Raw genomic sequence first — 23,492 nt, 5'->3', positions numbered from 1 at the left:
CCTCGCGTGTCACATTTGTATCTATACCTACCGGTTTACATATAGTTTATGTAAGCAAAGAAAACAACATTGATACCCTATCCGGTGAATTGTGTAGCCATATTTTTCCCATCAAGATTAACCCTCTGAGGCCCACTGGGCCACCGGCTACCCACCTGGCTGAAAGCTTCACACTTTTTTACAAAATGCATTTTTTAAATATTTTTTACCTCTAAAGCCCATTGTTCATACTGTGGTACACAAGGGAGTTAATTCTGTTGTCTTATTTTTAATATTACTAAGTCATTTCCCTTTTGAAAATGGTGGCTCCCATGCAGCTTTAAAAATACAATTCACGACTTGCTTTTGAAGAATAAAAACATCATTTTAGGTAAGTTATAAATACTTTTTACGTTTTATTTTAATTTAAAATATATTAATTAACAACTTTGGTAAAATCTTAGTTTAGCGTCGTAAATTCCAACGTAGCTAGTAATGTGCGATGAAGGTAACTAATGAATATTTCTTTCATTTGGCCATATTTATATCATATTTTACATAATATAACAGATAATCGAATAACAAATCACAATCCAAGACCAAACCAGTCATAAATATCCTGGAATTAACTTTAAACTACCCCGTTCGAGACAACAATGAGTAAAAACAAGCAGCGGCCATGTTTCAAAAACAATAAATTGTCTATTCGCATGTCTTTTGTGTTGATTTTATGGTTTAATATGATTGTTTTGTATTGTTTTAATATATGCCTGGGGGTCGTCCATAAATGACGTCACACTCGTAGGGGGGGGGGGGGGGGGAGTCCGTAATTTTGTGACGTTGTGTGATGAGGGGGAGGGGGGGGGGGTTCAGGTGGTGCGACGTCACACTTTTGCATTTTAAAAAAGCAATGTTAGAAAACGAATTTTAGACGTTATTTTGCGTTTTAGAAAACTGTTTTAATACATTGTAATAACAATTGATTAAAATACTCTATTTTGACAGAGTTCAGACAAGATTTTGGAAAAATACAGCTGTTTAAAAACAATTCAACTGCAATTTTGAGGGGGGTTGTAGGCTGAGGTGTGACGTCATTTTAGGGGGGGTCTGGCTTTTTATGACAACGTGTGACGGAGGGGGGGGGGGGGTAAAAATCATCAAAAAAAGCGTGACGTCATTTATGGATGACCCCCTGTATAGTAATATTTTTTTTTAATATAGTTGACATGAATGACTAATAAACCTTTTTAGACTTAATAGTGTGCATCCAAGACCATCACAATTGTTGGGAGGTCGAACTTTTGAACACTTTATTTGCAGTAAGCAAATCAATATTAGATCGCTTATAAATGACGTCGCTCTTAAGATAGTAATGACAGCGTGCATTATTACAGAGCAAACATGTGAACATATTGTTTCAGATAGAAATTGTGATTTGTGGTGGGGAGAGGTTGAGTAGAACTCAGCGTTGTGATTTTGGAGACGGGTCAGGTTTTTTTTTCGTGAAAACGGGATGGTTGTGGGAGAAAGACCAGCTGTAGAAGTATGACGCGTCTTTCATTGGTGATCCATTTTCTCAGTGGGGACGATAGAACTATTAAGAAGGGTCAAGAAATGTAAAAAGCATGTGAGTCGCATTTCTCGAACCCCACCTTTTCATTCCCCCACTTAGCACATCGTCACCGAGTTAACGTTCACACGTGACGTCATGTACCGGTACCGCCGACCGTTAGGCTAATTTTACAGAAAAAAACAACAACAAGCACTGCCTTTTTGACGCTTTTGCGACGTTTAATTTGATTACATAAGTTGGTATTCATTAAACAGCCCCTAACACACAGAGTTTCTTCCAGGCATCTCTTCGGGGGGGGGGGGGGGGGGGGGGGCTTTGCCCACCCGAAAAAATTTTACCACCCCCCGAACGAAATGAAATTTATATAATTTATATAGAAAATATATACTTTTAACAGTGTCCGCCCCCCCCCCCCCCCGAAAATTTCAAGTGCCCCCCCCCCCCCCTCCGGAGAAAAAAGTCTGGAAGAAACACTGCTAACACATCTATCAATCTATCACTCGTCCATTTAAACGTACGTATAGTTATTTCTGCAAGCTTGCTGTCTTGAGACTTTCGGCCCTTTAAAAATGTATTAAGCTCTCACCGTATAAAACTAGACTACCCATATTAAGCTCCAAAAGAAGCTTGGTGAAAACAGGATGGCCGTCCGATTTTGAAGCTGCTCTGCGCTTTATAAAAAGCACAATAAACGATAAGATGACACTCATATTAAAGTAAATTATAGTTCTGAATCTTGATACATTAAAAGTGATATTCGGAAATTAAGAGCCAGACAGTCAACATGATATTTCAATTTAAGTCCAAGAAAATAAATTTCCTCAAACCTTGGAACATTACTAAATTTTCGCGCAGTTTAACGAAATTGAATTTAAGTATTTACGTCATCTTACAAAGCGCGATAGCCTACTGGTGCTCTAACGCGGCCCATGCTAATGGCCGTATTCCTAACGCCGCATTAGACGCGGCTTATTCGTCGGCATGCATTTGGTGGCTAGCCTTTTTGACGGGGATAATGTGTTAAGTTAAGGCCGTTTTGCCAAATGTCTTAAACTAGCAGGCTTGCAACATTTGTGATGATTCGTTTTAAGCAAGGTATACGTATACTAATGCTTATTTATCGTTATTTTGATTGAACAAAGCATTATAGAGGTTCTCCATCAATCACCTAGGTATTTTTACCCGTTCACCTCCTTTCATGAGACCGAAACGTCATAAATTGCGGAGCCGCCTGAGTTGACGTCACAAATCTTCACTCACTCCCGTAGCAAATCATATGTGACATCATTTATGGACAATCCCATATCACTCACTTGGGTACTTGATATTGACATTTCGACAACAAAGGATAACCATAATGTGTCTGGCAGGTGGAGACTTGCGATCGACCATAATGACAACACGCACTTAAGGGGTGGAGTGGCTGATTATTTTAGATGATGCTTTACGAGGGAAGCTGGTGGATAACACATTTTCTCTCTCTGTATATATAAATGATGAAAAACATTTATTGTTGTCAAAATTATGGCTAGAGATCTTAGATAAGGCAGAGCGAAGCGTAATTTTTTACATTAGGGGTCATCCATAAATGACGTCACGCTTTTTTCACGATTTTTACCTCCCCCCCCCCCTTCCCCTCCGTCACACGTCGTCACAAAAAGTCAGACCCCCCCCCCTAAAATGACGCCACACCTCAACCTACAACCCCCCTCAAAATTGCAGTTGAATTTTTTTTAAAACATCGATATTTTTCCAAAATCTTGTCTAAACTATTACAATTTATTAAAACAGTTATCTAAAACGCGAAATAACTTCTAAAATTCGTTTTCTAACATTGCTTTTTTATAATGCAAAAATGTGACGTCGCAACATCTGAACCCCCCCCCCCCCTCATCACACATCGTCACAAAATTACGGACCCCCCCCCCCCTACGAGTGTGACGTCATTTATGGATGACCCCTTATGACTGGTTGTAACATTGACAACAAAAATATGACGGAGGTTGGGGTTTAATTAAGGTAAAGAGAAGTAAAAAAAAATGTCATAAGTTACGATAGAATCACTAAAAAAAACCTGCAATGAAAATATTGAACATTCAAACAATAAGAAAAAACTATATAGTAATAGTAAGATCAAATAAACATTAGTAAAAAAAAACGTGATTTAAAACATGGTTACAAGTTGCATCTCACAATGCTTCTAGAATTAATAAAGTTGTTTGTTAGGAGATTTAGTTTTTAAAGAGCAGAATTTAAAAAAACAAGTTAATTAAAAAAGTCTAGTGACATTTATGCGCAATTTCCTTGTTATCTAAAAATAGCTCTGACGTATAATGCTGGGGTGCGTTCAAGCTAGAAGAACGATCGGTTTGTAGGTGTTTATGTAATTTTAAAATTTGTGCCCGAACGAGAGGATATTTTTGAAAACTTTCTTCGGCAATATTGTTCTAAATTATGGCAGGAATCCATTGGTACATGTTTCAAGTCGTTAAGTGGTCTGGTTGCCGAGATATGGGCAAACAACTTCATTTTTTTGAGGTTTTTTGGCTTTTCCGGGAAATACATGAAAGAAACCCGGAATTTTTATAGCCTATGCTCATCCTCGTAACTTGCTTAACATAATTGCTTTTGGAACTAGTCATCGATATTGCTTCGTTGAGGAGGAGATACGACTTAAAGCTGCGGACACACATCCATCCATCCATCCATCCATCCATTCATTCATACATCCAGAAATGACGGGTTAATAAACGCAATTCTCCAGAATGGAAATTGCGCTAAAAATGCTTTCTTATACGGACTATACAACAAGACAATCATATTTAAATACATTTTCATACGAATAGAAATGAAAGGGAAGCTACTCTAAATAACATTTTTCTTAAGATGGCTGCTTTTTTAATAGCAAATTTACTATCTCGAACAGGGTTGATAAAAATTAATTTCAGGATATTTAAATTGATTTAACCATAAATGGTGATCTATTATTCAATTATTTATAATATGTTATCAAAATATACGAAAATATACTCATATTTAATGATTTAATGACATATTCATTAATTCACTCTCTCCCACATTACTAGTTATGGCCGAATTTACGACGCTAAACTAAGATTTTACCACAACTTTAAATGTCAATATTAATAAAAAGTACGGCTAATTTTTAGTTTTAGACGTTCAAAATTGTTTGGGTTACTGGTGACCCAGTGGGCTTTAATGGTTACTGGTGCACAATGTAACCAAATTGTCATATGGTTTTTGTTGTTTTATTTATACAAACAAAAAAATAGCTTTATTTTTAATTTTTTAGCAATTAAATTTTACATTTATTTAATTCATTTGCAAGATATGGTTTTATTTACACAATTTAGGCATCTAGAATGTAAGTTCTAGATCTACCTAAGATCTAGTGATTATTTTAAATATTTGAATGTATTTTTTTAAATTGTAAATAATTATTGTTTTTTCTTCTTAACAGAATGGCACATTCCTCCAAGACGTTCTACACTACAAGTGAAGTATTGAACATTTTAGATACTATTAACCATAATGAAAGCGACTTAGAAGATGATGTATCATCCACTGATGATGAAGATGAATTATACACCTTAGCAAATGAATATGACAATGAAGAAATAGCTGGTGTTGCAGATACACCAGACTCAGATGAGAATGAGTTGCTAGAAACTCCAGAGTCAGTTAAAACAAAAAACAAAACATATCATTGGCTCAAAACAACATTTGAGCCACCGGATGTCATCTTCAGAGGTGAAAAGCTGCAACTTCCAGACCATTATGAACTGCCATCTCCTCTGCAGTTCTTTGAAGAATTTTTGACTGAGGACATGTTAGATCTTCTAGTTGAAATGACTAATCAATACAGTGTGGAGAAAACTGGCAAGTCGGATGTAATTTTAAAGCTGTGTTCATCTTTGCCACAAAATGTACCTGGACAACCCTCATTCAATTATAAAATTTATGCAGATAACTTTTTTACAGGTATGGCTCTTTTAGTTGAATTGCAGAAGCTAGGTATTCATTATACAGGCACAGTCAGACCTAACCGTATACCAGGAATCAATCTTCAGAATGAGGCTGAAATGAAGAAAAAAGGCCGTGGTATTATGGACCAGCCCATAAAAAAAACCACTAAAATAGTCGCTGTTCGTTGGTACGACACAAGAGCTGTCAATGTACTATCTACATTCTCTGGTACAGATCCCAGAAATCCAGTTAGTCAATTTGAAAAATCCAAATCAATGTATGTCCCAGTACAGAGGCCAGCAGTTATAAAACTGTACAATGAAAACATGGGAGGGGTAGACCTTCATGACTGTTGTGTGGCCAAAAATTCCTACTGCATTAAGTCCAAGCCGTGGTACATGTACATTTTTTGGCAGACCATTAGAATGATGCTTGTGAATGCCTGGCTTTCTTATCGTCGTGTCACTGGTCTGCTTGGATATTCAAAACGGGACACAATGAACCAGCGAAAATTTCAAGCCAGGCTAGCAACACTTCTTATTCAGTTTGAAAATTCCAGTGAAAGGAAACGGGGGCGGCCATCTGCAGAGTGCAGTAAAGAAAGCCTTGTAAAAAGAAGACGACTGCAAACACTTCTGCCCAATCCACAAATAGCAACAGATGGCTACAATCATTTTATAATAAAAAATGACAATCACCAACGATGCAGATTGTGCAGCCTTAAAACAAACAATGTTTGTGAAAAGTGTAATGTTTTTCATTGTTTCACAGAGAAAAGAAACTGCTTCAGGGAGTTTCATTTTAGCTCATGAATGATTGAAATGTTCAAAATTAAAATAAAGTATTATAAAGTTTAAAACAAATGTATCATTTTAAATATTTATGTGTAAGAATAATTGTATTTTCATAACCTCTAAAGCCCAGTGGGTCACCAGTGGAACAAATTGGAAAAGTAGGTCACTGTCAAAATTGTAATTTTTTTATGATTGATATTGATTTCTATCCTAAAAGTATGCATGTACACCAAATGAAATATTTTTCCTACCGTTGCAACATAATTTGGGCCTCTGAGGGTTAACTGTTTTTATTTTATGATGTCTGGGGGAAAGTTGGGATACCCGATACAGTGTTAATTTAAGCATAACTGTGTGTTTCTGTTCCAATGAAAATAATGGGGTATCTGGGTATCAATGATAAAAGTGGGATATCTGGGTACATCCTTATCAATGAAAATGATGGGATATCTGGGTGTTTCAGTGATTTGGGAAAAGTTGGATATCTTTTCATTCAATTCTACAGAATAAACCGTGCATCTACGTTGTTTTAGCTTCAACAAAAGTGAGATATATTATAAACCACATAAAAACTGAGACAAACTTTTTATTTCTTTGACAAAAATGGGATTTCTGGATTTTTTTTTTTAGCTTCAGAAAAAAGGTCGTATATGTTTCTATTCCAAGAAAACGGTGGCACTTTTTTTATGTTTTGTGTCTGAAAAAACAAAGGTTTCTAAATATGGAGGCCAATCCTAAAGTACAGGAAAAATAAGCTTATATTTTATTTATTTGCACAGTTGAAATTGTTGCAAATATCCGTTTGCTGAAAGAAATCTATAGTGTGCCAGAGTGACTCAGAGTAGAAACATTTTATTTCCTCTCTCTCTCTATTCCGTTATCTTTCTTACGTTTTCTGGCTGTTTGCCTATAAGACTAGTAGGACAATAATTGTATTATTAACACAACACATTTTTACATCACTGACATTGCGATCTTTCCTGGCGAGTTGTATATAAGACAATTTGATTTGATTTTACGTATTGTAGGTGAAGAGCATTAAAATAATTTCTGAATTATTTGTGTATAGAAAATGTCGAAACAAACTAACACATATCAATATAAAATACTTCATATAAACTATTTCACGCATACACTAATAGAAATCTACGCATTTTAAAAACATTTTTAAAAATGTATGATGAAAAGAAGCTTTTTAAACTCAAACATTCACACAAGTGTTGAAAAAGTGCATTTAAACAAATCTTCACATCTAAAGAATTCCGTCCTGAGGGAAGTGATTCCCTCGCTTAGATTTGATTATTTGTCTCACGGGAGATGGATTTTTGTTTTCGTTAACTGGTAATGTATAATCAAATTTTATTTACATAAGACCGTCTTCGTGTACAGGATTGTGTGTACAAAATTGAATGCTTATCTACAGGTTGAAACAAACTATCATACAAATAAAGAAGGCCCAGGCATACCGCGATATACATACACACACATACACACACCTACACACATACATACATACATACATGTAAAAAATATGTATATACATATATATATATATATATACATGTATCTCATGTATATATATTATATATATGCATATATATATATATATATATATATATATATATATATATATTATATATATATATATATATATATATATATATATATATATTGCTTATATATACAAATATATATATATATTTATATATATATATATATATATATATATATATATATATATATATATATATATATATATATATATATATATATATATATATATATATATATAAGTTTTTTTCAGGTAACTCTCCAGAGTGGGCATTGACCCTCATCACCCTCCGCCCCCCCCCCCCACCCACCCCACCCACCCGATCAAAATGTCCGAAAGAAACCCTGTATGGATGGAATGAAGAAAGCAGAGATTCTAAGAAACATAACTCTATGTTTGACTGTTCACTAGCGATGGCAGATTGCCAGCATTCAGCGCTGCTGAAACCCGAGCGAATACAAATAATAAAGTAAAAATGCGAATGTAGAAAAGAACGCTTGCATCCCCGTGGGGTGATTTGTTCCGTTGCGGCCGTTCGCCTGGCTTGTCATTTCCGGTAAACAACTGTAAACCGCAGCCACGGACGTCGACAGGTCTGTGTTTTATGGTGCTGATACATCTGAAGTGTGATTGGAAGAAGGCGTTAGGAGAAGGGTAGCCAGTCGGTACATATGTCTGTAGTAGTAGCGTAGCGAGGGGGACATATGTCCCCGGGCGCCGAGCTTAGGGGGCGCCAAAATGGGTTGGAAAAATAAATTGAAAGGTTGAGGGGGTGCAAATTGAAAGTTTGAGGGGGGGGGGTGCGAATCAGAATCTCGAGGGGGGTGCAAATCGAAAGTTTGAGGGGGGGGGGGCACATCGAAAAGTTTGTCCCCGGGCGCCGGGAAGGGTCGCTACGCCTCTGGTCTGTAGCAACCGTCGACTTGAGTATTGGAAAGTGTCCTTGGACCTGTGGCTAATTCAGGAACAGAGAAGGGATATAGAGTTTCTTTCAGGCTTCGCTTCTTAACCACCCCCCCCCCCACCCCCATATAGAAAATGTATACTTTGACCAGTGTCCACCCCGTCCCAAAACAAAAAGTCAGTATGGGGTCATCTATAAATGACGTCACGCTTTTTGTTGACGATTTTTATCTCCCCCCCCCCTCCCCTCCGTCACACATCCTCACAAAAAGCCAGACCCCCCCCCCCTAAAATGACGACACACCTCAGCCTACAACCCCCCCCCCCCTCAAAATTGCAATTGAATTTTTCTTAAAACATCGATGTTTTTCCAAAATCTTGTCTGAACTCTGTCAAAATAGAGTATTTTAATCAATTCCTATTACATTTTATTTAAACAGCTTTCTAAAACGCGAAATAACGTCTAAAATTCGTTTTCTAACATTGCTTTTTTTATAATGCAAAAGTGTGACGTCGCACCATCTGAACCCCCCCCCCCCTCCCCCTCATCACACAACGTCACAAAATTAAGGATCCCCTACGAGTGTGACGTCATTTATGGACGACCCTTATGACTCGAGAGATTGTCATCCCGTTTAAACACGGGCCATTCGGCTAGTATTTTGAATGTTGTATGAACCTGGCAGGGAAAGTACAGATTCAGTATTGGAGTGACCCAACGAGAGACATACACAACAAAACTTCACGAGAATCATTGGATATTTGTAGGATAATAAGTACCAGGCTTTAAGAAGGAAGATATGCGTACTGAAGTGTTTACCTAACTATTTCATCTTGCTCTAGTTCACCATTCCCAGCTCATACGTGACAAGATTAGGTGGTATCCTTAGGAACATCGCTAAATCTGGACACGTTTGTTTTAGCACCATTCAATATGGACACGTTTGTTTTAGCACCATTAAATCTGTACAGTCTAGAATTTGAAAGAAATAATGGAAATGATATACAAAGACAAAGATAAACAAAGAACTCACACTTTTCTGGGCTATAAGGGCAGTATCGCTTCCGGTTGGTTTGATGTTTTTTTTGGGGTTTTTTTTTTGGGGGGGGGGGGGGGGGGGTGGTTCGGTTAGTCAGCTCTAGATATGGCATTGTATACGGGGGAAAATGTAAGTTGAGGGAGGAACAACATATGTAAAAATTTGTACAGATACTAATCGGACTTTGACAAGACTCTCAGCCGGAAATACGCAATGGTCTGTCAATTGTCAGTGACCGAACTACGAGTTTTGGCGGCCGTATTATTAGTTATATGATATATATATATATATATATATATATATATATATATATATATATATATATATATATATATATATATATATATATATATATATATATATAAAACGCAAATGTATGCAATTATCTTCCTTCCTGGAGTTTGATTTCTTGCATTTTGGCGCCCTAGTGACCTCGACTAAAAAAAAAACTAGCACGTGATGAGATTTCCCGCCAGCAGAGTTCATGTTTACAAACATACATCTCAATTGAGCAGTCAGCCCCTCAGCGCGATCATTCCTGCGGTCACATCTGATCCATATCGATCACAAAATTGGGTTTCCTAAACGGCGGTATTTGACGGCCATAACCGCCGCTGTGGTTATGTTTCTTTTTATCGTCGAATTGTAGATGGGATTTTCCCATGACCCATTCAACTAGGGAACTGGGACAAGAGTTTGATGAAGGAAATAAAAATTGGCCTTGAGTTATAGCTGTGCGTTCTAAAGCCTTGATGGCGAACATTTATCTCAAGCGAGGTCTGGTGCTGAAATAGGCGCAGGAAATTATGGTGGCTTAACTTTAATTTCCAATGTTGTTTAAAAATGTGTTTTATATTTCGGATATAGATCTAGGGGAAAATAGGGAAGATAGGTCAAGTTTACAAGATGGAATAAATTGGGTCATTGGTTTAGGTTAACGTTTAATGTCATAAGTTTTACGTCAGGTGATGTCATAACATCTTTCCTAACCTAGAGATGGAGCGGTTGGTTGCGTCTTTAATATATTTCCTAAAAAAAAAGTATATGAAAAATCAAAATTCTTGGAAGAAGAATGGTTTTGATAGCAAAAAAAAAGGGGGAGTGGGGAGAATTTTTTTTTGCGATGTTTACAGGCAGGCTGGAGAGGGGTGGGTGCATGACGGGTAAAATTGGTTGCTGACATGAACTGATAAGTTTGATGGTACATTTATTTAAGGGGTGGTTGTAAAGGGGTTGATTCTCAAGTCGGTCGGGTTGGATGGCCTGTTTGTAATGACTGATAGGGAAGAGGGTTGACAAATGGACGGGTTGACAGGGGATGGGGTTGGTAGAGACGCGAGTTGAAGGGAAGTTCAAGTGGGGTTAAATGGGGTTAAATGGGCAGTGGTTGAACTGAGAAAAGAATAAGAGGGGGGGGGGGGAAATGGTCAACATGTGAGTGGGGATGTCAGTGGGTTTAATGGTGGGAGTTGAGTAAACATGTCGCCCTTTAATCCACACTACTGGGATGTTGGCCTCTAATCCACACTACTGGGATGTTGCCCTCTAATCCACACTACTGAGATGTTACCCTCTAATCCACACTACTGGGATGTTGCCCTCTAATCCACACTACTGAGATGTTACCCTCTAATCCACACTACTGGGATGTTACCCTCTAATCCACACTACTGGGATGTTACCCTCTAATCCACACTACTGGGATGTTGCCCTCTAATCCACACTACTGAGATGTTACCCTCTAATCCACACTACTGGGATGTTGCCCTCTAATCCACACTACTGAGATGTTACCCTCTAATCCACACTACTGGGATGTTACCCTCTAATCCACACTACTGGGATGTCGCCCTCTAATCCACATTACTGGGATGTCGCCCTCTAATCCACAAAAACCTGAACGTTGCTCTCTAATCCACACGACAAGTACGTGGCCCTGTTATCCACAAAACAACGGGGACACATCAAACCAAACAAGCAATTATAAGTGCCATAGTAACGCGACAAAGTATGAGCAAGCCTCAAGGTGGAGGTATCAAACAACAAGTTGTTGTGATGTCGTATCGCCGACAGCTGCCAATAGCGGACACTAATCAAGTAGCACAGATATCTGTAGACCACTCATTAGATTTTAATGGCGTCCTGTCTGCCTCGTACCGAACACCCCGCGTGCTAATACACAGGGTGTCTACACTCTAGACTCTACAGGCTAAAGGTCCTTAAGTCCAACCATATGATTTAAGCAATATCCGACAGAGTCGCGGGAAATAGAAGGAACGGATCCCAGAAATCCACAACTATTAGTCATGTCTTGTAAATTTTTTTAAAGTTCGGATCAGAGGAAGAGTTAAACATGGCAAATATAAAAATTCTAAATCTCTATACTCTATACCAGGGGTCTCCAAACTACGGCCCGCGAGGTCCTCTTATCCGGCCCGCGGCGATCTTTTTGTCCACGGAAAAAACGTTTATTTGTGATGGCTGAGAAATTTGCTCAGAAAAATCACGACATGCCTGGAAGAAACTGGCCCCCGAACATAATATTTAATGCGGCCCTCAGACTGAAAAGTTTGGAGACCCCTGCTCTATACCATAAGATTCTGGTTTAAAAAACACAAAAAAAAGTTTCAAAAACGATAACAATTTATTTCACTTTCACTGTCAAATTTGGATAAAAATTTAATTGATTTTGTAATGTAAATATAATTTAATACAGCGTCGAAGAAGATGCTCCAATTCAACTAGAAGGAAAACTATGTAAATAATAAAATGTTACTATATATGTTATTTTATCTTTTAAAACAAATTATTTTAAGTCAACATCAACACACAAAGTAAGTTACTAGGGATAACTTTGAACTGGGTCGACTGTGGTCAACCATGGACCAGGGTCAAATGTGGTCCAGAGTCAGATTAGGACCCAGGTCAACTGTGGAACAAGGTCAAGTCAGAACCCAGGTCAACCATGGACAAGGGTCAAGTCAGGACCCAGATCAATAAAGGACCCAGGTCAACCATAGACCAGGTACAAGTTAGGACCCAGGTCAACCATGGACCAGGGTCAACTGTTGACTAGTGTGTCTACTGTAGGTCAGTACTTCAGCCAAAGTTCACCTCATCAACCACCTTATAAGTCTACCATGATAAGTTCATGAGATTTGTGGAGTTGGTACTCAGATCATATTTTGCACAAAATTGGATTGCTTAAAAACAATGGTTACAACTTTAGATAAATGTGAACACATTTTAATTTTTTTTTTAAATCAGATATAAATGTACTTTAACAAACCATCATTAAAAAAAATGTTTATCACGAGTTATAACAAAAACATAATTGTCATTACACAAACAAATTTCATTATGCACATACACAGTGGCATCCTTTAAGAATACTGATGATCAGGATGTTGCAAAAGTTAAGTATCAACAAGTCGGCTACAAGATCACTGTCATTTGACTTAGTCACAAGAATAAAAACTTTGTTATAAAAAACAACTTAAAACCTTTACAATAATCGAACTCATTTTTTGTCATATAATTTTCTAAGACGACATGTATTCAAATTACAATATTTTACCTATACCCGTAAACTCTCTCTAAATTCAATGAATTACCAAAATTATATCAACAAAAAGCATTTGTAGAGCTAAGGATTCTGTTGTAAAGGGGAAATTACCCATTTTTTTATTTTATCAGCAAACAAATTATCCCCTCTTATAAAGGAGATTCTCATTTTGGAACAAATATTTAATTTACCAAAGTAGTTTTTAAACTGAAATACCTGAGAAAAAAATTAATAAACAATGTTTAAAACAATTCAATATTTTCACCAGATTTTGAAAAGGCTTGCAAGTTACTTAACAATAATTTTAAACTAAATTACATCACAATAATTCAAAGTAAAAATGTGTAGCAACAATTGTCCTTTTTAAATGCACTAACATAAATGAGCAGACAAAATGCACAGTAATTAAAATATATAACATAAGAATTCATGTCATATTTTGTTATAAATAATGTCTTTTGTAAACAATACACTACCTGAAAGCAACAATAGTGTCTTTGCTTGGCAAAAAGTAATTTAACTACAATCTTAAATTATACTTTAATACTTTAATTATAAAAGTAGAGTATTACTTGGATAAATGTTATGAAAATTAGGCTAAAAATATAATGTATAATTGAATGAAAACAATATACTGTGTCAATATTTACAAACAGTCAGTTTGGTGACGTGTATAAAACAAACAGAACACTTTATGATGTTAATTTGTAGTAAAATAAAAATCAACATTATGCTTTACAAGATCCCCTTAATATTACTTGACTAATAGAGGAAGAAGTTAATTAATGTTATTAATAGTATTATTTATTTTATGTCAATCAATGATGTGTGAAAAAAGTTAAGTCATTTCATTTTGTTTCAATCAATGAAATGTGAAAAAGCTATAAAATTTTACTAGTATACTTATTTTTTGACAGTTCAAAATTAAGAGAATCAATTGTTTACTTCTAAATTTTTTTTTTAAAAAAGCAATACATTTTTTTAAAAATAATGACAGATCTAAAATAAAAAAAATTACTGACCATACAGTTGATAAAAAGAGTTTTAATAATAATTTGAGTGGCACAATAAAATGATTTAAAATTACAATATACTATGATGAACAGTATTTCAAATAGTGTGTGAGTACACAAAGCAAAATATCTTTCAAAACAGTATGAGTAGATTTGTCTCAAAAATACAAGTACATCAGATCACAGTATGAGTAATTTTACTAAAACATCTCCAAGGGTAGAAAAATATCAAGCAAGTTAATATATAATTGATATTGAAAACTCCTACAACAATAATACATAATATACATCACTGACAAGATAAAATTGAAATAAATTAAAACAGTGCAGAACTCTCTTGGGTTTTGAGACAGAAAATGTAAGCTGTAATTTAGTGTAATAATGGTAATAAATTATATGTCAATATATTCTAAGATATTCAGTATAATACTGCATTAAATAAATTATTAGAATCTTAACTCAAAATCTTGAAAAAGCTTAAAATTGTTTAAATTGTTACACTACACATTCGTCAAGCAGATGTGACTGCTTTATCAACAAATAATCAGATTTCAAATAGCGAATAAATTTGATCTAATTAAAATATGTGATACACTCAAATAACAATTTATTTGTGGATGAGTGTCGCTTCAACAAAATGAACTTAAACGTAAAATTCTTTAAGCTACAATATCAATATTTTATTATTACTTAGTTGTAAAATGCAAAAATTCCTAAACTGAAAAAAAAAAGCTTCAGTAAAATATATTGTGACATGATTTGATAAAAATTTAATTACATATCAACTCACTTATGTAATTTCAAGATAAAACTAACTGGAAGTGAAGTTACCAATAAAAGTATTGAACAATTAAAAAGGTCTATCACCCTGTAAGTCTCACAATAATTAAAACAACTTAAAATTGTACAGTCAACTCTTCATGGCCATGGATTTTGTCAGTCAAAAACAATAATTTTTTTTTAAAATCACTTTTCTTGTATATGAGTAATTCAACATTGTACAGTCAATTCTTTATGGCCATGGATCATGTTGGTCAAATAAAGAATTTCAGAGATTCAGCATGGTCAAAACGTCATGGCCTTGTCAAGCCCTAAATATCAGCATAATTATGTAGTACATGACTTCCGTGAGTAGACTCTATGGGCTAAAGGACAAACTGCCGTTCAATGGATGTCTACTAATATTTTATTTTGGTTGGTTTTTTATTATAATCCTGTTTTAATAAACAATGATATTAAAATTGTGCTTCTTTACCTTAACTAAAAGTTAACAATCATTATTGTTGTCTTTTTTTAAACTGAGTTCATCAGAAAATCAATCTACTGCTGTAATATATTCATATAAATATACTTTTTGATGCTACTGTGATCAAACAAACAGAATACATTGGTAGAAAAAGTTGAAATTGTGCTAAAGAAAAAGTTAAGATATTTAAAAGACGCTGATATTGTAAAGAAGTGCTGGTAAAAATGTGTTGAACAAGTGAAGGTGCTACTAGCATGACAACTTCAACAGCTTATCACAGCAATGTCGCAGCTAGGTATGGCTGTGTGGCAGCTAGGTATGGCTGTGTTGCAGCTAGGTATGGCTGTGTTGCAGCTAGGTATGACTGTGTTGCAGCAAGGTATGACTGTGTTGCAGCTAGGTATGGTTGTGTTGCAGGTAGTTATGGCTGTGTTGCAGGTAGTTATGGCTGTGTTGCAGGTAGCTATGGCTGTGTTGCAGCTAGGTATGGTTCTGTTGCAGGTAGTTATGGCTGTGTTGCAGGTAGTTATGGCTGTGTTGCAGGTAGTTATGGCTATGTTGTAGCTAGGTATGGCTGTGTTGCAGCTAGGTTTGGCTGTGTTGCAGCTAGGTTTGGCTGTGTTGCAGCTAGGTATGGCTGTGTTGCAGCTAGGTATGGCTATGTTGTTTCTAGGTATAGCAATGATGCAGCTAGGTATGACTGTGTTGTAGCTAGGTATGGCTATGTTGTAGATAGGTATGGCTATGTGGCAGCTAGGTATGGCTGTGTTGCAACTGTATGGCTATGTTGTGTCTAGGTACGGCTATGTTGCAGCTAGGTACGGCTGTGTTGCAGCTAGGTATGGCTATTGCAGCTAGGTATGGCTGTGTTGCAGGTAGGTATGGCTGTGTTGCAGGTAAGTATGGCTGTGTTGCAGCTAGGTATGGCTGTGTTGCAGCTAGTTATGGCTGTGTTGCAGCTAGGTATGGCTGTGTTGCAGCTAGGTATGGCTGTGTTGCAGCTAGGTATGGCTGTGTTGCAGGTAGTTATGGCTGTGTTGCAGGTAGTTATGGCTGTGTTGCAGCTAGGTATGGCTGTGTTGCAGGTAGTTATGGCTGTGTTGCAGGTAGTTATGGCTGTGTTGCAGCTAGGTATGACTATGTTGTAGCTAGGTATGGCTGTGTTGCAGCTAGGTATGGCTGTGTTGCAGCTAGGTATGGCTGTGTTGCAGGTATGTATAGCTGTGTTGCAGCTAGGTATGGCTGTGTTGCAGCTAGGTATGGCTGTGTTGTAGCTAGGTATGACTATGTGGCAGCATACACTTAGGCGAGCATCTCTGTCTGAATGGCATTATAAACATAGTGATACCTCCAAGAATACAGAGACATCCTGCCAGAATTATTCCCCCTTCAAATCCTCCAGTGTAGTCTCTGACAAGACCTGAAGTAAAAAGATTAGACTGGTGTATCAGCAAAACATGATTGGTTTGAGTTTAACAACTAAAGGCTAAGCTAGAGTAGGGCCAGTAATCATGGGTAAATTTTCTCTTTTATGTAGAATTATGTTGAAAGAGGCAGCAAAACTTACGCAAGTAAACAGTCACATCAACTAACATTAATAAAAGCTAAATTCATTTTACTAGTGTAATACTAACATTGCAACATTATTAAAAGTAACATTACTTGTTAGAAAATACTAACATTAATAAAAGCAAATTTTATTAAATGCTTTGCCAATATAATACTTATGTTAATAAATGCAAACTTCATTTAATGTTATGCAACATGCAATAGTAAATACTAAAATAAAAGCAGAATCGTTTTGCTTTTTGTGTCAACTTTTAACTAATCACTGAGCTCACCTCTGTAGTCAGAATTAATTAAAATAATAAATGTGTGTAATAAACTACAATTGGAACCCTAAACTAAAGAAAAATTGTTGGCTTTAATCATTCAAACTGTTCATTGGTATGTCCAATTAGAACATTATATTTTAATTATCTCTTATACTAATTGTAAAGCAAAGACTACTGACCTGCAATAGGCGGGCCTATAAAAGTCCCTAAACCATTGGACAACATCAGGTAGCCGAGTCCATTCCCAAGGCTCTCAATGCCAATTAAATCAGTCAGAACTATAATCAACAGCCCCAGGATGATGCCAAAAGCGAAGCCAGTCAGGATAAGCAGCAAACAGTACCAGACGATGTGGTCCACAAAAGGGAAGACAACCAACAATAGCCCCATGGCTAAGTTGGACAAGGTGTACAACCCTTGTCTGTTGACACACTGCATGTTGCCGAACACGCCCCCCAGTATTCCACCAATAAAACAACCAAATCCAAAGCCGCCGCTCAGCCAGGCTGCTGTCATGGGGGATAATCCTCGTTCACGTAGAAACTCAGGGGCAAATGAATTTACAATGGAGCCTGCTGCGTTCCACATGATGTTACTGCAGAAGTAAATGTTAAATGCGCAGTTTGTGAAGATAAATATATGCCTTGAGGAGTTAGGCAAAAGTTTAGTGTCAGAGCTATTATTTGCTGTAGGTGCGGCATCTACACTTTTCTCAAGAACAACAACATTTGAGCACCTAGTTGATCCGACAACATGTAATGAATTTAAGGATAAAGAATGATGCTTTGATAAATATTCTGGTAGACGTTGGGGTTTTCTATGTATCAGCATCAGTGAATCCTTTTCACAGTATATTTCATTCTTACCAACAGAGTCCCTGTTAGGCTGGCAGTGATTGTACACAAGATTTTGAGATGTATCCTGCAAGTTGATGTTTTCAATAGAGCTCATATTGGTTCTGCAGCTTAATTTATCAACAAACTCTAACTTGGATAAATCCTGACCAAATTCAAAACTGAGATCGTCATTTGCCATTCTTTGACAGGGCGTGTCTGTTACAGGTGCCAGTGGAATTGAAACAAGCTTGTCTTCAGCAACTTCTTCCCCACCAGGTGGATGAGTATCAGCCGTGAGTTCAATCTCCAAGTCTGCTGGGGGGTCTCGCAGCAGACTTGAGAAAACAAACAGATGCAGGCACAAGCCAGCCACAAACACCAGGGATGTTTTCCACGTGTAGTGCTCTATCAGCAGGCCAACCACCACTGGCATCACGGCTCCCCCCAGACCAGAGCCACTTGTTGTAACACCTGTTGCTAGGCTACGGTACTTGTCATAGTATAACCCACTTAACACGTGGGATGGAATATATGCACAGCAGCAACCAAAACCTATAAAAGATGGATTTTTTTAAATTTTAACTAAAAGAGAAATTGATATAATAAAACTTTTAAAAACTATTCATGTATCATATCAGTGTTAATACAGTAGAACAATTTAATTGAAAAGAGCCCATACCTGTTAGCACCCCAAAAGTTACGCACATGGCAGGTATGTAAGGTAACAGAGGCATCCCCAGCAGGCCAACGACAATGAGAAAAGACCCAAAGAGTGTAATTTTTCTGTAGCTGAACTTTGTCATTAGAAAGCTGACAATGGGTCCTGAAGGTAGAGACAGTTTTATTTTATGACTAAAGAATTTGACACTGTGTTATCATTTTATTGTAGTCACCTTCCAGCTAGGACTAACTAACTGGGGAAACATTTCTAAACTTCTTAAAATATTTTGTTTCAAACAGCAAAAAGTATTTTTTTTCAAGTAGTTATAGAAAAATTACATGATTATAAAAATATTCCATATTTCAAAGAGAAAAATTACCTGATCCTAAAAATATTCCATAGTTCAAAATGAAAAATTACCTGATCCTAAAAATATTCCATAGTTCAAAATGAAAAATTACCTGATCCTAAAAATATTCCATAGTTTAAAGACCCTATTAAAGACACTCCGACTGTTGCACCATCAAAGTAATCCAGGAGCTCAATGTTGTAAACACCAATGGCAGCTGTGACACCAAAGGCCAGAAACTGAATCATGAAGGCTGAGAAAATGATCACCAATCCCCATGTTCCACCCTCCATTGTCAAGTAGTTAATAATACCTCAGCTGTGAGTAATCAGGTGCATATCAGTTGTGCATATCGGCATGAACCATCTAGCGTAAAATGAGTCATATAATAGATAAGATACAAAAAACTAAATTAAGATCTAATGTAACTGTATTTTATTTTATTCGTAAATTTTGCCAGTCATTTCTTAAAGAGTGCAAAATAATATCTTGGATTGACCTGCATGTTAATTGGAAATCTTACTAGACTTATTAACTATTTAAATTTAAAAAGGCTTAAAAATATAAACAATCATGGAAATTAATTAGTTAAATAGTGATTTAATCCAATCACTACTGAAATATTTTTGTCTTCTTAAAACTATAGCATAGACTGTTTTAATCCCTTCTACTCTTCTATAAAGAATATGTGGATGATTAAGTCAAATATCTTGTATGTTAAAATGTATTTTAATATGTATTGAATTATAAGTATTTGTAATGTAAGCATACTGTAGTCTGTAGTCAACAGTCTGTCCTACTTAGTGTTTTACTGATGTAGTGTATAGTTGTGTAGGTGAATGTATTGTGCTCAAATTTGCTTAATGGGACAGGTGATTAAGCCTACTTGACATGTACAATAGATATAAGCCTGTTGCTTAATTTAACTCACACAACCATAGTTCTAATGTTAGACCTGCATGGCAATTGATCTAACTTTTGAACAGCACTCAGAATATTTTAATAATTTTAGCCGATCACGGTGGGGATATGCAACAGTTTTACTCAGCAATTTTTTAAAATTATTTTTGTATTGATTCAATGAATATTATATTAGTAATTTAAAATTAGTTAACTGTGTAACATTTGGAAAAATTGGCAAAACTGTTTCTATTTTGTAGAAAATTCCTTTAGTTGTTTTTTTTTGTATGTATATATATATATATATATATATATATATATATATATATATATATATATATATATATATATATATATATATATATACAAAAAAAACAACTAAAGGAATTTTCTACAAAATAGAAACAGGCCCTGTATAAGGCAGTTGATTAACAAATGAAATTAACTGATGACTGAAAATAAATGGACAATGGGTTAGCCCACAAGTTCAACATGTGTTGGTGCTATGTCTTTTACTTAAGATGCACACCTAATGCTGTAATAGCAATGCTTACAATTGATATGTCAAAAAGCTTTTGCTTGGGTCAATAAGAAGCTACTACTACTCAATACTCATTAATGGCTATTAATAAAAATAAGAACTTTTATCCATGCTGACTTTAATTAGAAGATAACTTAGTAAGTTACAGTTACTACAGTAGAAGATAGTTCGGTAATCTATCGTTTTAGGTACGTAAAGTCGCCAGCGGCTATTAATGTACGAAAACATTACCTCATTGTCAAGGCTTTAATAGATGTATTTTGAACTATATTGTCATATGTTTGTGTCAAATATTATAAATAAATGAATAATAAATCTAAATCAATGGCTAAATATATCGATATAGGCCAGAAATTAACTTACAGCAGTGTTTGAGAGCAAGATTTGCAATATAAACAGCAGCCATTTGTAAAATAGAGTGGCTTCCTCCTGAATCTCCCGATAAGCTTATAAAAATAAAACTTAAACAAGATGGCTGCTATAGTAAATGAGCATGGTTGCATCTGTTGGAAACATCGCTAGTCTTCATTTATTACGGAAAAGTTTTAATTCAATTGTTTAAAAACAGGTAAGTAAATGAAACACGGAAACATTTTTGTATTTTAAAAAACATAAATCCTCCTAAAAATGTGAAATAATTATTAAAATTTAAGGAGTCACCTGTTTTTCACATTACAAGTCGCGGGCGATTTTACGTACCCAAAACGATAGATTACCGGATAGTTCAAGATACTAGGTTCAATTTTAATTTAGTTTGAGTCAAAAGTCTAATGCTAGTGCGAGTAATGTAGAAACTAGACTAGTCAGTACTAGCTAGTTATATCTAGAGAATCTAGTAGTATCATTACTCATTAGTAATCAGTACTCTCACTCAAGTTAGTTGACTCAACAACTAGATCTAAGCCTAAACTGCAACAGTGAGCTGAGATTTGTTTTGACTCTTTTGAGCTCGAGTGTAGGACCAGCCACGTTCACGTTGGAATTAAATTAGATCTAACAATCTAATCTAGATTAGGTTTTTGTCATCTTTAGTTTGTTTTTACATCACGGAGTTTATTTAGAATTTAGTCAAGCTCTAATTACTAGTAATTAGGCTAGATCTAGTAATTAATTCTAGATCTAGATCTAGATCTAATCTTCTAGTAGACTAGACTAAATTTTGCTAAGTTAATTGTAGTTATCGTTACTGCTCTACAAGGATAAGATAATTGTATCGCATTATAAAACTTCTACTTCATAATTAAAATTTTGCCTAATTATTTCTTTTTTAAGTAGAAAGAGTATTGAGATCTAGATTCTAGATCTAATTATTAATATTATTAAGGATAGGCCTATAGTTTTCAAATTTTGATTTCGTTTTTAAGGGGTCATATTTACTATGTGATGCTGATTTCCTCCATCGTTATCCTTAACAACACTGATAGAAACACACCTAAAGAGCTAAAAAAAAAAAAAGATCCATTCATCCCTTACCCACCGAAATAACCACGCACTGGTATTAGACTATTAGAAATTGAGATTAGAACTATTAAAAGGTTTTACGATGTTTTCATCATTTCTGTCCTTTAACAAATACATTAGAAATACTACTTCACAATTTTAAAAAAACCACATTCCCCCTGTCCACTGAAAACTCCCCCTTACCCAGAGGCGTAGCGAGGGGGGGGGACATATGTCCCCGGGCGCCGACCTTAGGGGGGCGCAAAAACGGGTTGGAAAAACAAATTGAAAGTTTGAGGGGGGGGGGGTGCAAATCGAAAGTATGAGGGGGGAGGTGTAAATCAAAAGTTTGAGGGGGGATGCAAATTGAAAGTTTGAGGGGGTTGCAAATCCAACGTTTGTCCCCGGGCGCCGGGAAGGGTCGCTACGCCTCTGCCCTTCTCAAATACGAGAGTCCTACCTACTATATAGGCTTGGTAGGCTTTAGTTGTTTGTTGTTTTTGTTTTTTTTTAGGTTTTTACCTACTTTATGGTCTTTTTGTTTAGGACAAAGCTCCTTTCAGACATCTCTTCGAGGGGGGGGGGGCTATGTCCTAAGCACAGCTACATCTCCGCCCCTCGAATGAAACAGAATTAAAATAGAAAAAATAAATAGGCTACTTTTTACGTTCGTTTTAATGAGAGCGATTCACTAAGGATACGACGGGCTACTATAAACTTTTAGCAAATCAAATCAGACGCCACCGCAGGTGTTTTTTTTTCTCCGCCCTATCTAAAAATACAGTCCAATGTTGTATTAACTTCTTTATTACCATACTCAAGCTGACAGCATGCCAACAAATGTCAAATGCCAAAAGTTCGACAAAAAAAGTGTAGAACGACTTTGGTATAGACTAGGCCTAGACAGAGTTAAACATTAGGATATTTACATAATGTAGACTACTCGTCAGCCTGTTGAAAAGTGACTAATCGCGACTATTGCTAACAGCTGCAGCTTTTCTCGCGTGTCGTACAATGTATTTAATTTACACAGCTGAGACAATAATCCATTGTGTTTAAGGCAATATGCGCAGGCAGGATTTTGTTTTTGAAAGAGGTTTTTGTTTAAAAATAATTCCAAATGTATAAACATAAAACAGCTGTCATTGTAAGGGTACAAAGAATCCCCGGCTTGAAATTTTCGGGAGGGGTGGGGGGACGACTTACATTTCAAGCAGTGTTTCTTTCAGACTTTGATCTCCAGGGGGGGGGGGTTAAAACTTTGGTGGGGGGGGGGTG

At 36.0% G+C, this 23,492-nt stretch overlaps 2 protein-coding genes across 4 annotated transcripts; one reads left to right on the top strand and one right to left on the bottom strand.

Moving 5' to 3' along the window:
- The first annotated feature begins 297 nt into the window (after positions 1 to 297).
- Positions 298 to 6,463, top strand: LOC131927508 (piggyBac transposable element-derived protein 2-like). Its single transcript, XM_059283191.1, has 2 exons — positions 298 to 370; positions 5,034 to 6,463. Exon 2 carries the CDS (start codon positions 5,035 to 5,037, stop codon positions 6,349 to 6,351), a length of 1,317 nt encoding a protein of 438 aa, XP_059139174.1. The 5' UTR covers positions 298 to 370; position 5,034; the 3' UTR covers positions 6,352 to 6,463.
- Positions 6,464 to 14,391: 7,928 nt separating this feature from the next.
- On the bottom strand, positions 14,392 to 21,926 carry LOC131927512 (monocarboxylate transporter 9). 3 transcript variants are annotated; one of them, XM_059283198.1, is made up of 5 exons: positions 21,138 to 21,926; positions 19,446 to 19,699; positions 19,003 to 19,146; positions 17,667 to 18,875; positions 14,392 to 17,072 (listed from the first exon to the last, which is right to left on the bottom strand). In XM_059283198.1, exons 2-5 carry the CDS (start codon positions 19,624 to 19,626, stop codon positions 16,927 to 16,929), a joined length of 1,680 nt encoding a protein of 559 aa, XP_059139181.1. In that variant the 5' UTR covers positions 19,627 to 19,699; positions 21,138 to 21,926; the 3' UTR covers positions 14,392 to 16,926. The 3 variants fall into 3 exon arrangements, with proteins under 3 accessions (XP_059139181.1, XP_059139182.1, XP_059139183.1); XM_059283199.1 differs by having other exon boundaries at positions 21,623 to 21,926; XM_059283200.1 differs by having other exon boundaries at positions 21,646 to 21,926.
- Between the last annotated feature and the right edge of the window lie 1,566 nt (positions 21,927 to 23,492).

This window comes from Physella acuta, unplaced genomic scaffold (genome assembly GCF_028476545.2).
Source record: "Physella acuta isolate Inbredline_101_S28 unplaced genomic scaffold, ASM2847654v3 ptg001413l, whole genome shotgun sequence".
NCBI classification, from domain to species: Eukaryota; Metazoa; Mollusca; class Gastropoda; family Physidae; genus Physella; species Physella acuta.
The sequence above is the reverse complement of the archived record's forward strand: the minus strand, read 5'-3'. Positions and strand labels throughout refer to the sequence as shown.

What these genes read in the sequence shown, in the direction of transcription:
- LOC131927508 (XM_059283191.1), top strand. Translation starts at nt 5,035, where the DNA reads ATGGCACATTCCTCCAAGACGTTCTACACTACAAGTGAAGTATTGAAC.
- LOC131927512 (XM_059283198.1), bottom strand. Translation starts at nt 19,626, where the DNA reads ATGGAGGGTGGAACATGGGGATTGGTGATCATTTTCTCAGCCTTCATG. An exon ending in TGGAATATTTTTAGGATCAG is followed by an intron (nt 19,147 to 19,445) that starts GTAATTTTTCAT and finishes CTCTACCTTCAG; the next exon opens with GACCCATTGTCAGCTTTCTA. An exon ending in AACTTTTGGGGTGCTAACAG is followed by an intron (nt 18,876 to 19,002) that starts GTATGGGCTCTT and finishes CATCTTTTATAG; the next exon opens with GTTTTGGTTGCTGCTGTGCA.